Source organism: Cervus canadensis, chromosome 20, assembly GCF_019320065.1.
Source record: "Cervus canadensis isolate Bull #8, Minnesota chromosome 20, ASM1932006v1, whole genome shotgun sequence".
Taxonomy (NCBI): Eukaryota; Metazoa; Chordata; class Mammalia; order Artiodactyla; family Cervidae; genus Cervus; species Cervus canadensis.
Genome location: NC_057405.1, coordinates 26,390,981 through 26,407,053, shown reverse-complemented (window position 1 = coordinate 26,407,053; position 16,073 = coordinate 26,390,981). Strand labels below are relative to the sequence as shown.

General features: G+C 41.1%; 1 protein-coding gene across 1 annotated transcript in view; it reads right to left on the bottom strand.

Moving 5' to 3' along the window:
• Nucleotides 1-16,073, bottom strand: part of CD109 (CD109 molecule) — a 151,218-nt gene that overhangs the window by 31,811 nt on the left and 103,334 nt on the right. The window contains exon 24 of the mRNA XM_043439714.1: nucleotides 8,648-8,729. Within this exon, the coding sequence (XP_043295649.1) occupies nucleotides 8,648-8,729 (82 nt within the window). The remainder of the gene's footprint in view (nucleotides 1-8,647; nucleotides 8,730-16,073) is intronic.

Below are 16,073 nucleotides of genomic sequence, written 5' to 3'. Positions count from 1 at the left end.
CCCCAGAACCAGCTCTGATCACGATAAAGTGATAAGAAATCTTGCGGCTGAAGCTTTTAATTGCCAGCGCTGGATATCCCAGCCTTCTGTCCCCAGACTGCAGCAAGCCTGGAGGCTCTGGGTGAGACAGGGAGATTGTGGCTGAAACAAAGGTGCAGAGCCCCCTGGTGACCCATAGTGGAAATGCAGCATGCGCACAACGTTTGCTAATCAACTACTGAGATATATAAGGTTTTTTACCACAGCACACTTTAACTAACTCTACTGATACAATTAGCCTGTCTTTTTCTGAATGTAAACGAAGTTGAAGATAGTTCAAGAAGAGAATAATCATTCAAAATCAGCCACACAGAGCAGCTTTCATTCTGGAGGAAACTCTGAATGTTCATTATTTAACCCCCTCACTGTTTTTTCACAAAAAAATAACCTTAAAGAAACTACATTGACTGTATTACCACAAAATTCATGTTGAGGAGGAGGAGCCAAGATGGCGGAGGAGTAGGACGGGGAGACCACTTTCTCTCCTACAAATTCATCAAAAGAATAACTGAAGGCAGAGCAAACTTCGCAAAACAACTTCTGATCGCTAGCTGAGGTCATCAGGCGCCCAGAAAAGCAGCCCATTGTCTTCGAAAGGAGGTAGGACAAAATATAAAAGATTAAAAGTGAGACAAAAGAGCTAAGGACGGAGACCCGTCCCGGGAAGGGAATCTTAGGCGGCATTGCTTGGAGTAGGGTCCGGGCCTGAGTGCCCTGAGGACAATCAGAGGGAGCTTCTGTGAGGTGCCAACTTGAACTGTGGAAGACCAAAGGAGAGAGAGTAAATTAACCGGCCCGAACTCACTGCCGGCCGTTTGCAGAACAAAGAGACCGAGAAAATCCAGAGAGGAGCTCGCAGGCTGCGGACCCGCCCAGCCCCGCCGGAGGCAGGAGGCGGGGGGAGGGGAAGGTCGCGGCGAGACACAGGGCGCAGGCACCCGACCGGCGCGGGCGGGGACTGGGGCTGGGGACGCGGAGGGCGGAAGGCGCGCACACCCGACTGGCGCCAGCGGAAACTGAGACTGGGTCCGCGGAAGGGAGTGAGTGCGCCACACCTGGGGATAGTGCGCCCATCAAGCCCCTCGCTGCCTGGACCGCTCTGACGGGGAAGGCACAGAGAGCAGGCGCAGCTTTTCGTTCCACGCTTTTGTGGAACACCCGAGGGCTGGAACCGCGCAGCGCAGGGCGCGCTCCATATAGAACAGCCGGGAGCCTGAGCAGCACAGACGGAGAAAGCAGCGTCAGCCCCTCCCGGCAGCGCCAGCCCGTCCCCACGGCGCAAGCCCCTCCCTGCAGCGCCAGCCCGTCCCCGCAGCGCCAGCCCCTCCCCGCAGCACCAGCCCCTCCCGGCAGCACCAGCCCCTCCCTGCCCCGCAGAGCGACGGAACTAGCTACCTGAATAAGAGTCCACCTCCGCCCGCCTGTGTCAGGGCAGAAATGAGGCTCTGAAGAGACCGGCAAACAGAAGCCAAATAAACAAAGGGAACCGCTTCAGAAAGGACCTGTGCAACAGATTAAAATCCCTCTAGAAAACACCGGCTACACCGGAAGGGGCCTGTAGATATCGAGAAGTGTAAGCTGGAACGAGGAGCTATCTGAAACTGAGCCGAACCCACACTGACCGCAACAGCTCCAGAGAAACTCCTAGATATAATTTTACTTTTTTCTCTTTTTTTTTTCTTTTTTTTCTTTTTTCTTTTCTATTATTTTTTTCTTTTTTTCTTTTTTCTTTTTTATTTTTTCTCTTTTATTTTCCTTTAAAATCCCCTATTACTCCCCCATTACTCCTTAACTTTCATTTCCATAGATTTTTATGATTTTTTTAATTAGGGGAAAAAAATTTTTTTTCTTTCTTTTTTACTTTTTTTTTCTTTTTCTTTTTTTTTTCTTTTTTTTTCTTTTTTTTTCTTTCCTTTTTCTCTTCTATTTTCTATTTTTCTTTTTCCCTTATTTCTTTTAAAGTCCTCTAGTACTCCTCTACTACTCCTTAATTTTCATTTTCAATACACTATAACCTTACCACAAAAAAAAAGAAGAAGAGAAGCCCTATTTTTAAACCGAAATTCAGTTCCCATTTTTATTCAGGAGTGTGTTGATTATTCTCTCCCAATCTTGACTCTCTGTTTTCTACCTCAGAACACCTCTATTTCCTCCTTTCCCCTTCTCTTCGCAATCCAATTCTGTGAATCTTTGTAGGTGACGGGCTACGGAGAACACTGGGAAACAGACCTAAGAGCAGATAGATACATAGAAAAATAACAATCTCTCCTCTTGAGTCCACCTAAATACATACAACACAACATGACCATCTCTATCTCCTCCTCCCTCTCCTCTTTTCATGCAACTCTGATGAACCTTCTGGAGTGTCACTATTGGAGAATCTTATACCATAACCTAGAGTAATAATACATACATATATAGTTGGAGAAGTCCTGAGACTACAGGAAGAATAAAACTGAAATCCAGAGGCAGGAGACTTAAGCCCAAAACCTGAGAACACCAGAAAACTCCTGACTACATGGAACTTTAAGTAATAAGTGACTGTCCAAAAGCCTCCATACCTACACTGAAACCAACCACCACCCAAGAGCCAATAAGTTTTAGAGCAAGACATACCACGCAAATTCTCCAGCAACGCAGGAACATAGCCCTGAACATCAACATACAGGCTGCCCAAGGTCACACCTAACACATAGACCCATCTCAAAACTCATTACTGGGCACTCCATTGCTCTCCAAAGAGAAGAAATCAAATTGCACGCACCAGTACACTGACGCAAGCTTCCCTAACCAGGAAACCTTGATAAGCCAATTGTCTAACCCCACCCACGGGGTAAATCCTCCACAATAAAAAGGAACCACAGACCTCCAGAAGACAGAAAGCCCACTCCAGACACAGCAATCTAAACAAGATGGAAAAAGGCAAAGAAATACCCAACAGGGTTAAAGGAACATGAAAATGCCCACCAAGTCAAACAAAAGGAGGAGGAGAGTAGGGAATCTACCTGAAAAAGAATTTAGAGGAATAATGATAATAAAAATGATCCCAAAAATCTCTGAAAACAAAATGGAGTTACAGATAAATAGCCTGGAGACAAAGATTGAAAAGATACAAAAATGTTTAATAAAGACCTAGAAGAGATTAAAAAAGAGTCAATTAAAAATGAATAAGAAAAAAAAAAAATGAAATGCCAATGAATGAGATCAAAAAACACTTTGGAGGGAACAAAGAGTAGACAACGGAGGCAGAAGATAGGGAAAGTGAGGTGAAGATAAATTGCGTAGAAAATAAATGAAGCAGGGAGGAAAAAAGAAAAAAGGATCAAAAGAAATGAGGACAACCTCAGGGACCTCTGGGACACTGTGAAACGCCCCAACATTTGAATCATAGGAGTTCCAGAAGAAGAAGACAAAAAGAAAGGCCATGAGAAAATACTCGAGGAGATAATAGCTGAAAACTTCCCTAAAATGGAGAAGGAAATAGCCACCCAAGTCCAAGAAGCCCAGAGAGTCCCAAACAGGATAAACCCAAGGCGAAACACCCCAAGACACATATTAATCAAATTAACAAAGATCAAACACAAAGAACAAATATTAAAAGCAACAAGGAGAAACAACAAATAACACACAAAGGGATCCCCATAAGGATAACAGCTGATCTATCAATAGAAACCCTCCAGGCCAGAAGGGAATGGCAGGACATACTGAAAGTAATGAAAGAGAATAACCTACAACCTAGATTACTGTACCCAGCAAGGATCTCATTCAGATATGAAGGAGAATTCAAAAGCTTTACAGACAAGCAAAAGCTGAAAGAATTCAGCACCACCAAACCAGCTCTTCAACAAATGCTAAAGGATCTTCTCTAGACAGGAAATGCAGAAAGGTTGTATAAACGTGAACCCAAAACAACAAAGTAAATGGCAACGGGACCACACCTATCAATAATTACCTTAAATGTAAATGGGTTGAATGCCCCAACCAAAAGACAAAGATTGGCTGAATGGATACAAAAACAAGACCCCTATATATGCTGTCTACAAGAGACCCACCTCAAAACAAGAGACACATACAGACTAAAAGTGAAGGGCTGGAAAAAATATTTCATGCAAACGGAGACCAAAAGAAAGCAGGAGTCGCAATACTCATATCAGATAAAATAGACTTTCAAATAAAGGATGTGAAAAGAGACAAAGAAGGACACTACATAATGATCAAAGGATCAATCCAAGAAGAAGATATAACAATTATAAATATATATGCACCCAACATAGGAGCACCGCAATATGTACGGCAAACGCTAACGAGTATGAAAGAGGAAATTAATAGTAACACAATAATAGTGGGAGACTTTAATACCCCACTCACAACTATGGATAGATCAACTAAACAGAAAATTAACAAGGAAACACAAACCTTAAATGACACAATGGACCAGCTAGACCTAATTGATATCTATAGGACATTTCACCCCAAAACAATCAACTTCACCTTTTTCTCAAGTGCACACGGAACCTTCTCCAGAATAGATCACATCCTGGGCCATAAATCTGGTCTTGGAAAATTCAAAAAAATTGAAATCATTCCAGTCATCTTTTCTGACCACAGTGCAGTAAGATTAGATCTCAATTACAGGAAAAAAATTGTTAAAAATTCAAACATATGGAGGCTAAATAACATGCTTCTGAATAACCAACAAATCATAGAAGAAATCAAAAAAGAAATCAAAATATGTATAGAAATGAATGAAAATGAAAACACAACAACCCAAAACCTATGGGACACTGTAAAAGCAGTGCTAAGGGGAAGGTTCATAGCATTACAGGCTTACATCAAGAAACAAGAAAAAAGCCAAATAAATAACCTAACTCTACACCTAAAGCAATTAGAGAAGGAAGAAATGAAGAACCCCAGGGTTAGCAGAAGGAAAGAAATCTTAAAAATCAGGGCAGAAATAAATGCAAAAGAAACTAAAGAGACCATAGCAAAAATCAACAAAGCTAAAAGCTGGTTTTTTGAAAAAATAAACAAAATTGACAAACCATTAGCAAGACTCATTAAGAAACAAAGAGAGAAGAACCAAATTAACAAAATTAGAAATGAAAATGGAGAGATCACAACAGACAACACTGAAATACAAAGGATCATAAGAGACTACTACCAGCAGCTCTATGCCAATAAAATGGACAACTTGGATGAAATGGACAAATTCTTAGAAAAGTATAACTTTCCAAAAACTGAACCAGGAAGAAATAGAAGATCTTAACAGACCCATCACAAGGCAAGGAAATCGAAACTGTAATCAAAAATCTTCCAGCAAACAAAAGCCCAGGACCAGATGGCTTCACAGCTGAATTCTACCAAAAATTTAGAGAAGAGCTAACACCTATCTTACTCAAACTCTTCCAGAAAATTGCAGATGAAGGTAAGCTTCCAAACTCATTCTATGAGGCCACCATCACCCTAATTCCAAAACCAGACAAAGATGCCACAAAAAAAGAAAACTACAGGCCAATATCACTGATGAACATAGATGCAAAAATCCTTAACAAAATTCTAGCAAACAGAATCCAACAACATATTAAAAAATCATACACCATGACCAAGTGGGCTTTATCCCAGGAATGCAAGGATTCTTTAATATCCGCAAATCAATCAATGTAATACACCACATTAACAAATTGAAAGATAAAAACCATATGATTATCTCAATAGATGCAGAGAAAGCCTTTGACAAAATTCAACACTCATTTATGATTAAAACTCTCCAAAAAGCAGGAATAGAAGGAACATACCTCAACATAATAAAAGCTATATATGACAAACCCACAGCAAGCATCACCCTCAATGGTGAAAAATTGAAAGCATTTCCCCTGAAATCAGGAACAAGACAAGGGTGCCCACTCTCACCACTACTATTCAACATAGTGTTGGAAGTTTTGGCCACAGCAATCAGAGCAGAAAAAGAAGTAAAAGGAATCCAGATAGGAAAAGAAGAAGTGAAACTCTCACTGTTTGCAGATGACATGATCCTCTACATAGAAAACCCTAAAGACTCTACCAGAAAATTACTAGAGCTAATCAATGAATATGGTAAAGTTGCAGGATATAAAATTAACACACAGAAATCCCTTGCATTCCTATATACTAACAATGAAAAAACAGAAAGAGAAATTAAGGAAACAATACCATTCACCATTGCAACAAAAAGAATAAAATACTTAGGAGTATATCTACCTAAAGAAACAAAAGACCTATACATAGAAAACTATAAAACACTGATGAAAGAAATCAAAGAGGACACAAACAGATGGAGAAACATACCGTGTTCATGGATTGGAAGAATCAATATTGTCAAAATGGCTATTCTACCCAAAGCAATCTATAGATTCAATGCAATCCCTATCAAGCTACCAACGGTATTTTTCACAGAACTAGACCAAAGAATTTCACAATTTGTATGGAAATACAAAAAACCTCGAATAGCCAAAGTAATCTTGAGAAAGAAGAATGGAACTGGAGGAATCAACCTGCCTGACTTCAGACTCTACTACAAAGCCACAGTCATCAAGACAGTATGGTACTGGCACAAAGACAGAAATATAGATCAATGGAACAGAATAGAAAGCCCAGAGATAAATCCACGAACCTATGGACACCTTATCTTTGACAAAGGAGGCAAGGATATACAATGGAAAAAAGACAACCTCTTTAACAAGTGGTGCTGGGATAACTGGTCAACCACTTGTAAAAGAATGAAACTAGAACACTTTCTAACACCATACACAAAAATAAACTCAAAATGGATTAAAGATCTAAATGTAAGACCAGAAACTATAAAACTCCTAGAGGAGAACATAGGCAAAACACTCTCCGACATAAATCACAGCAAGATCCTCTATGACCCACCTCCCAGAATATTGGAAATAAAAGCAAAAATAAACAAATGGGACCTAATGAAACTTAAAAGCTTTTGCACACAAAGGAAACTATAAGTAAGGTGAAAAGACAGCCGTCAGATTGGGAGAAAATAATAGCAAATGAAGAAACAGACAAAGGATTAATCTCAAAAATATACAAGCAACTCCTGAAGCTCAATTCCAGAAAAATAAATGACCCAATCAAAAAATGGGCCAAAGAACTAAACAGACATTTCTCCAAAGAAGACATACAGATGGCTAACAAACACATGAAAAGATGCTCAACATCACTCATTATTAGAGAAATGCAAATCAAAACCACAATGAGGTACCATTACACGCCAGTCAGGATGGCTGCTATCCAAAAGTCTACAAGCAATAAATGCTGGAGAGGGTGTGGAGAAAAGGGAACCCTCTTACACTGTTGGTGGGAATGCAAACTAGTACAGCCGCTATGGAAAACAGTGTGGAGATTTCTTAAAAAACTGGAAATAGAACTGCCATATGACCCAGCAATCCCACTTCTGGGCATACACACTGAGGAAACCAGATCTGAAAGAGACACGTGCACCCCAATGTTCATCGCAGCACTGTTTATAATAGCCAGGACATGGAAGCAACCTAGATGCCCATCAGCAGATGAATGGATAAGGAAGCTGTGGTACATATACACCATGGAATATTACTCAGCCATTAAAAAGAATTCATTTGAACCAGTCCTAATGAGATGGATGAAGCTGGAGCCCATTATACAGAGTGAAGTAAGCCAGAAAGATAAAGAACATTACAGCATACTAACACATATATATGGAATTTAGAAAGATGGTAACGATAACCCTATATGCAAAACGGAAAAAGAGACACAGAAATACAGAACAGACTTTTGAACTCTGTGGGAGAATGTGAGGGTGGGATATTTCAAAAGAACAGCATGTATACTATTTATGGTGTAACAGATCACCAGCCCAGGTGGGATGCATGAGACAAGTGCTCGGGCCTGGTGCACTGGGAAGACCCAGAGGAATCGGGTGGAGAGGGAGGTGGGAGGGGGGATCAGGATGGGGAATACGTGTAAATCTATGGCTGATTCATATCAATGTATGACAAAAAAATAAAAAGAAAAAAAAATTAAAAAAAAAATAAAAATAAAAAATATAAAAAAAAAAAAAATTCATGTTGAATTGTCTCTGATTAAAAAAAAAAAAAACTGGACTCCCCAAGTGGTCCAGTGGTTAAAACTCTGAGCATCCACTGCAGGGAGTATGAGTTCAATCTCTGGTCGGGGAAGTAAGATCCCACATTCTGTACAGTGAGGCCAATAAATAAATAAATAAAGCGTTTTTAAAAGTGATCTTTAAAAAAATCTTAAAAGAACTATGTCCCAATACCCTGTATTTCTAACCAATTTTTCTTGCCAGCTGCACCATCATCATAAAGTATTTTACTGCTGCTTTTCCCACCAAAAAAAAAAAAGAGAGAATTTATGACTTATCTTTTCTAAATAAAAGCATCTGACTTATTAGTGTTTTAAAGCCATATTTGAAAGGGAGAATCTCTTTTAAATTCAGGCTCTGGAAAACACAGTCCCTAAGCAGATACAGAGATTCACCTGTCAATTTCATGGCCATCATGACCTAATCAGAGTCCATTCCATGACATGGATTTGTTCCACTAGCAGAAACACTTACCAAGTGCTTCCAGAAGGGTCATCATTCCCAAAAGCACTGAAAGAGCCATCTTCCCTCTGATAGAGCAGTTCTCTCTGGTAACCTGAAGACAACAAAATAGATCATCAATGTAATCAAGTTGCAATGAATGGAAGTTTCTGATCATGACTTCGTACTGAAGAGACATGGGCAGACACTGGGAAAGAAGACATGAAATCCAATAACACTGAATATTTTCCATATTATGTACTGTGGGAGATTAAGAACATCAGGACTTTCTAAGGAGAATGTACAAATTAAGAACTGAGATAGCCCCAAACTGGAATAAAGTCAAATACCATTACACAGCCAACATTTCTAGCCATTCAAAAGCAGGTAAATTAGGGACTCTCCTGGTGCTCCATCAGCTAAGACTCTGCACTCCCAGTGCAGACTGCCCAGGTTTGCTTCCTGGCCAGGGAACTAGATCCCACACGCTGCAACTAAGACTTAGTACAGTCAAATAAATAAATAAATATTTTTTAAAAAAATAAAGCAAGTAAACTAAAAAGTGGAGTATTTAAGTCTGGCTTTAACTACAATGGTTTCAATGCTTGTATGCTAAGTTGCTTCAGTCACGTCCAACTCTTTGCAACCCCACAGACTGTAGCCCGCCAGGCTCCTCTGTCCATGGGATTCTCCAGGCAAGAATACTGGAGTGGGTTGCCATTCCCTTCTCCAGGGAATCTTCCCGACCCAGGGATCGAACCCAGGTCTCCCTCATTGCAGGTGGATTCTTTACTGTCTGAGACACCAGGGAAGCCCAATTTAATATGAAATAAGTAAGTTATCCAACACTGACTGTGTGTCAGGAACTGGTCAAAGCCCTTTACAGGTATACCTCTGGTACTCCCACAACTCTATGATTATTCTATTTTTTAGAGATGAAGAGACAGAAACTCAGAATACGTCATGTGCAAGGTCACACACTGGTAGGCACTGAAGTTAGGCACTAGCCAAGGTCAATCTGTTTCCAGAAGCCTCTGCTTCCTACTAATTTCACTGAGCTCTTTCAATAATTAATATATGAAAAGTCCTTTCCCGCCACCCCTCCCCCCAGGGACCATAAGTTCGTTCGATGTAAGTCTGTTCCTGCTTTGTAAATAAGTTTGTTTGTATCATTTCTTTTTAGATTCCACATATAAGGGATGTCATATGCTATTTCTCTTTCTCTGACTTACTTCACCCAGTATAACAACCAACAAGGACCTACTGCATAGCATGTGGAACTCTGCTCAATGTTACATGGCCGCCTGGATGGGAGGGGGGTCCAGGGAGAATGGATACATGTACAGGTATGGCTGAGTCTCTTCCCTGTTTGCCTGAAACTATCACAACATTGATAATCAGCTATACTCTAGTAGAAAATTAAAAATTTATATGTATATAAAAAGTCCTCTGCACAGTACCTTTTACATGCTCTCAAAAAACAATAGATATCGCTCCCTAACATGGGTATAGAGAATGACTTTCTAACCATCAAATTTAAGGAAAAAAAAAAATTGACAACAGCCACAAAATTGTTTTAAACTTTCCCATGGCAAAACACTAGAGGCAAAGTTGAAAGACAGATAACAAACTAAAGGCAGGAGAGGAAGGGAAGGGGAGGAAAGGGAAGGGATGCTCTGGGTCTCTCCATCACTAGAGGAGATGCTTCTGCAGGAAGACGGACCAGCCTGAGGTGAGAACCGAGTGCCTCCCCTGAGTCACATCAGCAGCAGTTCCCCCGGATGGGTTACCGTGAAACCTTCAGAGAGATGAGATCAGCGCTTAGGGAAATTACCCCTCAGGTGGCTGACCTCCAACCATCGCCATTAATATCAACAACTGACACAGTTCTTTTGCCAGGAGCAGCCAGCCCAGAGGAGGGGGATGACGCGCAGATAGTCTCCAGGTATGGAGTGCGTTTCCTGAGCTGGTTTAGGTGAAACTGAGACTCCAAGCCTCCAGCTCTGCTCCCTGGGCAAAAGAGGAGGGAACCAGAACCAAGTGGATCTCTGGTGAGGCATCCTTCCCTGTCTGAAGCCACCCATGCATCATGAGAGAACCCATGGCTACTTGTTCTCCAAGCCATCCAATTCCATAAGAGAAACAGACAGCATGCTTGGCTGTAAGGTTTATTGTTAGTATAGTAATCCAGTGTTCCACGGTAGTCACCTAAATTGGAGACTTTTCATCTCCAGGCGAGAAAGGCAAAAACATGGTTTTCTCCAAAAGTTTATGAGGAAATAAGAGTATTGCCTTTACGTTCATAGTTTAAAGAAGAGCTCTTGCGTTAGAAAGTAATGTATAATCAGAATTAACAGACGCTTCTAAAATTTAAAATAATGATGCATGAACTGTTGTTTATAAAGGGTTGGACAAGATACATACATTGCGGGTCATGAATTTTCTTTGGAATAGTCATGAATGTAAAATATTTATAATTTATCATAATAAAGAGGAAAGTACCACTCATAGAAGCACATAGAAAAGTAAAGTTCTAAACATAATTTGTCTTAGTTTATCACAAGTGTCACAATTGCATACAAATAGAAGAATTAAAATCAGCTGTTTGTGGCTGTATCAATATCTTTCTCTGGCCAAAAACAAAAAAAAACTGATTAAAATATTCTCTATACTAAAAGAAAAGTATTCATTATCAACTTCCTTACTCTTTCTGACATGAAATGGACAGTGAGAACTTCTCCAACATTTTCTTTTTAGCATCTTTACTATTGCCTCTAGCCATTCTTGTGAAGGCCAAATGCAGCATCAGAGTTCTGAAACCTATTATTCCCTGTCTTTATTTCAACAGAGAAAATATAATGTGTTTTCAACTAAGTTTGATCTGAGTCTTACTTGAAAAACTGAGCTGCAGGAACTACAATTTAAATATTTGAACAAGTTTTCATTTTATGATTCTATTTTTCTTTTTGACAGTAAAAGATACTTCATTCAATGATGTAGCTATTGTTTAGATCAAAAAAAAATACAAGGTTAGGTCACAGGGCTCCTGGGCCAAGCATGATTTAAGGAAAACCATGTGCTGTTCACAAATGATATTTAATAATATAATCATGACTTGTGTCAAAGCCACTTTAATCCCTTAAAAAAATTAAAACAACTATGGTATGTTTTTTAAAACTTTGGCAAACATGATAGCAAAAGGAAAAACAGAGTCTCTGAAATGAGGCACTGATCTCATAATGAAAATCATGACACCAAGAAATTTTTGTCCACTACTTTATAACTAATGTAATTTAGTTCATCATGTGAAAAGATGCATTTTTGAGGAGCTCACTGGAGAAGACTCTAGAGAGTCCCTTGGACTGCAAGGAGATCACACTAGTCCATCCGAAAGGAAATCAATCCTGAGCATTCATTGGAAGGACTGATGCTGAAGCTGAATGAAGCTCCAGTACTTTGGCCACCTGATGCAAAGAGCGGACTCATTTGAAAAGACCCTGATGCTGGGAAAGATTGAGGGCAGGAGGAGAAGGGGACGACAGAGGATGAGATGGTTGGATGGCATCATCAACCCAGTGGACGTGAGTTTGAGCAAACTCCAGGGGACAGTGAAGGACAGGGAAGCCTGGCGTGCTGCACTCCACGGGGTCACAAAGAGGTGCACACAATTGAGCAACAACAACAGCGGGACTGATTCCCATCAGCCACTTCACCAGCTCGAAAGTAACAGGTTCAAATCCCTAGTCACATTTCCTAGTTCATAAAAACCTGCCAGAGCCAGGTAGACACTGTGGTGGTAAGAAATAACCATGCATTGTGGAAACACCTGAGAGATCTTCTAGACTCAACCTCCACATTAGGGTGATCAACCGAAAGCCCAAAGAAGTGAATGCTGATACGGATGCCTTCATCCATTCTGCACATACTGAGGGGCCCAACCGTGGAGAAGAGATTCAAGCAGTCCCCACTGTCAGGGAGCTTACTTTCTGGAGCAGGAGACAGTCAGATAACAGAAAAACAAGAACATTTTACATAATGTCAAGTGTGATGAAGAATATATTAAGCGGTATAATTTAAGAATACATTAAATGGCATAATTTAAGAATATATTAAATGGTATAATTTAAGAATGTATTAAATGGCATAATTTAGGAATATAATAAATGGCATGATATAAGTCAGAGCTACTGACTTAAGGGAAGGCCATTTTGCAGAAAACACCACCTGGGTGACCAGAAAGAGCCAGCCCTGGGAAGATCAGGGGGGAGAGCACCCCAGGAGAAGGCAGGACAGGTGGAAAGACCCTGTGCACCGTGGACCTGGGAGCGCCTAGACATGGCGGGACAGAGCCCTGGGGGGGTAGTTGCAGAAGAAGTGGAAGAAGGGTCCAGTGTTCACTCAGGGCCTGCAAGCCCAGCCCAGAAATCCGCAGGAGAATTTAAGAAAGTCTCATGATCTTGACATTATCCAAAGATCCCTTTTATTATAAAATATGCAGAAACTGTATTAAAGGAAGGTGAACAGGTTGGCAAAGAGTGTTAATTAGGAAGCCACTGGAGTACCTGGGGAGCAGCAACATGTCAGAATAAAGCCATCAGCCTGGGATGGAGAGAGCGGAGGAATTTCACACTTGTTTTTAGAGGCAGAACAGACAGAATTTACTTGCTGACCTGAGACCCTATCTCCTAGTTTAGATGCAACTAAGTATATTATAGCTGACAGTTCCTGGGCATTTACTGTGTGTTAAAATACTTCATTTAGTCTTCAAAACAGCCCTAAGAAGCGGGTACTTATTTACCCATGTCTTACAGGTGGAAAGACGAGGCTAGGGAAACCAGCCCAGAGCAGGAGGTGCGGCTCAGAGCCCAGGGCTGACAGCCCCCACCCAGGCCAGAACCAGGGCTCCACCTCCCGTGGTGGGGGACTTGCCCATCTCACAGCTCCAAGGTTCTTCATTCTGCACACACAGCCTGTACTGCCCTCTGGCGGCTCTACGCCCTCTAACAACCGGCAAATGCAATGCAGGGCTGCTTTGAAACTGCAGTCTGGCACCTACCTTGCCGGGACAGGCGTGGGGGACCAGCACTCCTTTTAGAACTAAAAAAAAGGATACTGAGGATTTGGAGTGTTCATTTTTTTAGGTCATCTGTCAATACTAACCCACAGCAACGTGGCTAGGACAGAAACTCAAATTCTTAAGGCGTAAATTATTGTTCCCTAATGGGCTTCCCTTGTGGCTCAGCTGGTAAGGAATCCGCCTGCAATGTGGGAGACCTGGGTTTGATCCCTGGGCTGGGAAGATTCCCTGGAGAAGGGAAACACTACCCACTCTAGTATTCTGGCTTGGAGAATCCCATGGATGGGGTCGCAAAGAGTCAGATACGACTAAGCAACTTTCACTCCAAATGGTTCACACTAGAAAACTTATTCTGTCTCTTTAAAGCATTGATATTTGATTGGCCAACATTCCAGAAACACATAAAATATGCAATCAGTGGCATTTTCTAAAATATTTCACTTTATTTTATTCGTTGTTGTTCAGTCACTAAGTCATGTCCTACTCTTTGTGACCCTATGGACTGCAGCAGGCCAGGCTCCTCTGTTCTCTACACTCTCTCAAGGAATGTAATATATCAAAGAATATCTCAAAGAATATACTATATCAAGTTATAAAGCACCAGTCTAGTGCCTACATACTCTCTACTTGAAACCAGCCAAACTACATTTCAAATATAAGTCAGAATCTTGTCTTTAAAAGATGCAGAGTTATGAAAAATAGTTTTCACTCATCTCCTTAACGATAACAATTATGGCACCATGCCAACATCTCACCTGATTTTAGTGTGGCATACACTATACCAAGAGTCCCTGGTACCAGTGCTTAAACTTAATTATAAGTTTAAGGCAAGCTTGTTAGTGATTTGGCTAACTTTTGCACAGTTAAGAATTAGAAAACTCAGTAAAGACATTATTTTAATGTGAGCTTTTCTTCCAGGTTCCCTCATTATAAACGGACACATTTATCCTAAACCAACTTCTGTGTAATAATGATAAGAACTTACCCTGTTACCCTGTTTCCAATAAGCTTGCCTCTTGGAAAAAAGCAGTTCCTGTATTTATATATTTAAAATATGACTGAGTCACTTTAAAAATTAGCGGATTTTATCAAGCAAACATAGTTCATAGATCATGAAGGCCATTCCAGGTAGAGGACATGCAAAGATGCATCACATGAAGGCCATAAGTACTTGGAAATCACAGAGGAAATGTCTTAGTATATAAGTACCATTTTTCTTGAAACATTAATAACGTGTGTTTTCTGCATACATGATAGAACATTTGATATTTTTACCATTCTCTTTAAATAAATTAATAGCTAACCTGAAAAAAACGTGGCTGATTCACAAACATATGCAGAAAGGAGAACAAGTTTTAAGAGGCAGCTCAACGCAGAAAGTACCAATTGCTACATCTTTGAGAATTTCCTAGAGGACTGAAGGGCCTAGGCATGAGATGTCATAAATTCCTGCAAAGTATCAGTCGTTCAGTCATGTCCAACTCTTTGTGACCTCAGGGACTATGGCCTGCCAGGCTCTTCTGTCCATGGAATTTTCCAGGCAAGAATACAGGAGTGGGTTGTCATTTCCTTCTCCAGGGGATCTTTCCAACCCAGGGATCGAAACTGGGTCTCCTACATTGAAGATTCTTTACCATCTGAACCACCAGGGAAGCCTAAATGCCTGAAACACCTAGCTCTAATCTGATGGAAACTCTACCACCATCTCCTTCGTGCAGAAGTCAGGTCACACCCAGCCCTGACCCCAATCCCTGGCCTCCCTTAGGTCTGTCCTCCCACGCAGCCCCCAGCCTTGCACTCAGCCCGTGTCTGCCCACCTAGCCAGGGGGCGCTCAGGAAACTGACTGCAGCTCAGCTTCTTGGATCTAACATCTCACAACTCACTCTGGTCTAACCTGACACCCGAGATTCTAACCTCTGGCCTCTCTTTCCCTACAGGGGCCATGGGCCTCCCTTCCTATTTTTTCAAAACTCCCATTGAGACCTCTTGCATGTTCGTCATACTGAAGAGACTTGGCCCAATTCCTGGTCCTCCTCCATCCTCTCCTATTGCTTCCAATAACCTAAGAATACACAGAAGAACTGTACAAAAAAGATCTTCACGACCCAGATAATCACAATGGTGTGATCACTCACCTAGAGCCAGACATCCTGGAATGTGAAGTCAGGTGGGCCTTAGAAAGCATCACTACGAACAAAGCTAATGGCTGTGATGGAATTCCAGTTGAGCTATTTCAAATCCCGAAATATGATGCTGTGAAAGTGCTGCACTCAATATGCCAGCAAATTTGGAAAACTCAGCAATGGCCACATGAGTGGAAAAGGTCAGTTTTCATTCCAATCCCTAAGAAAGGCAATGCCAAAGAATGCTCAAACTACCGC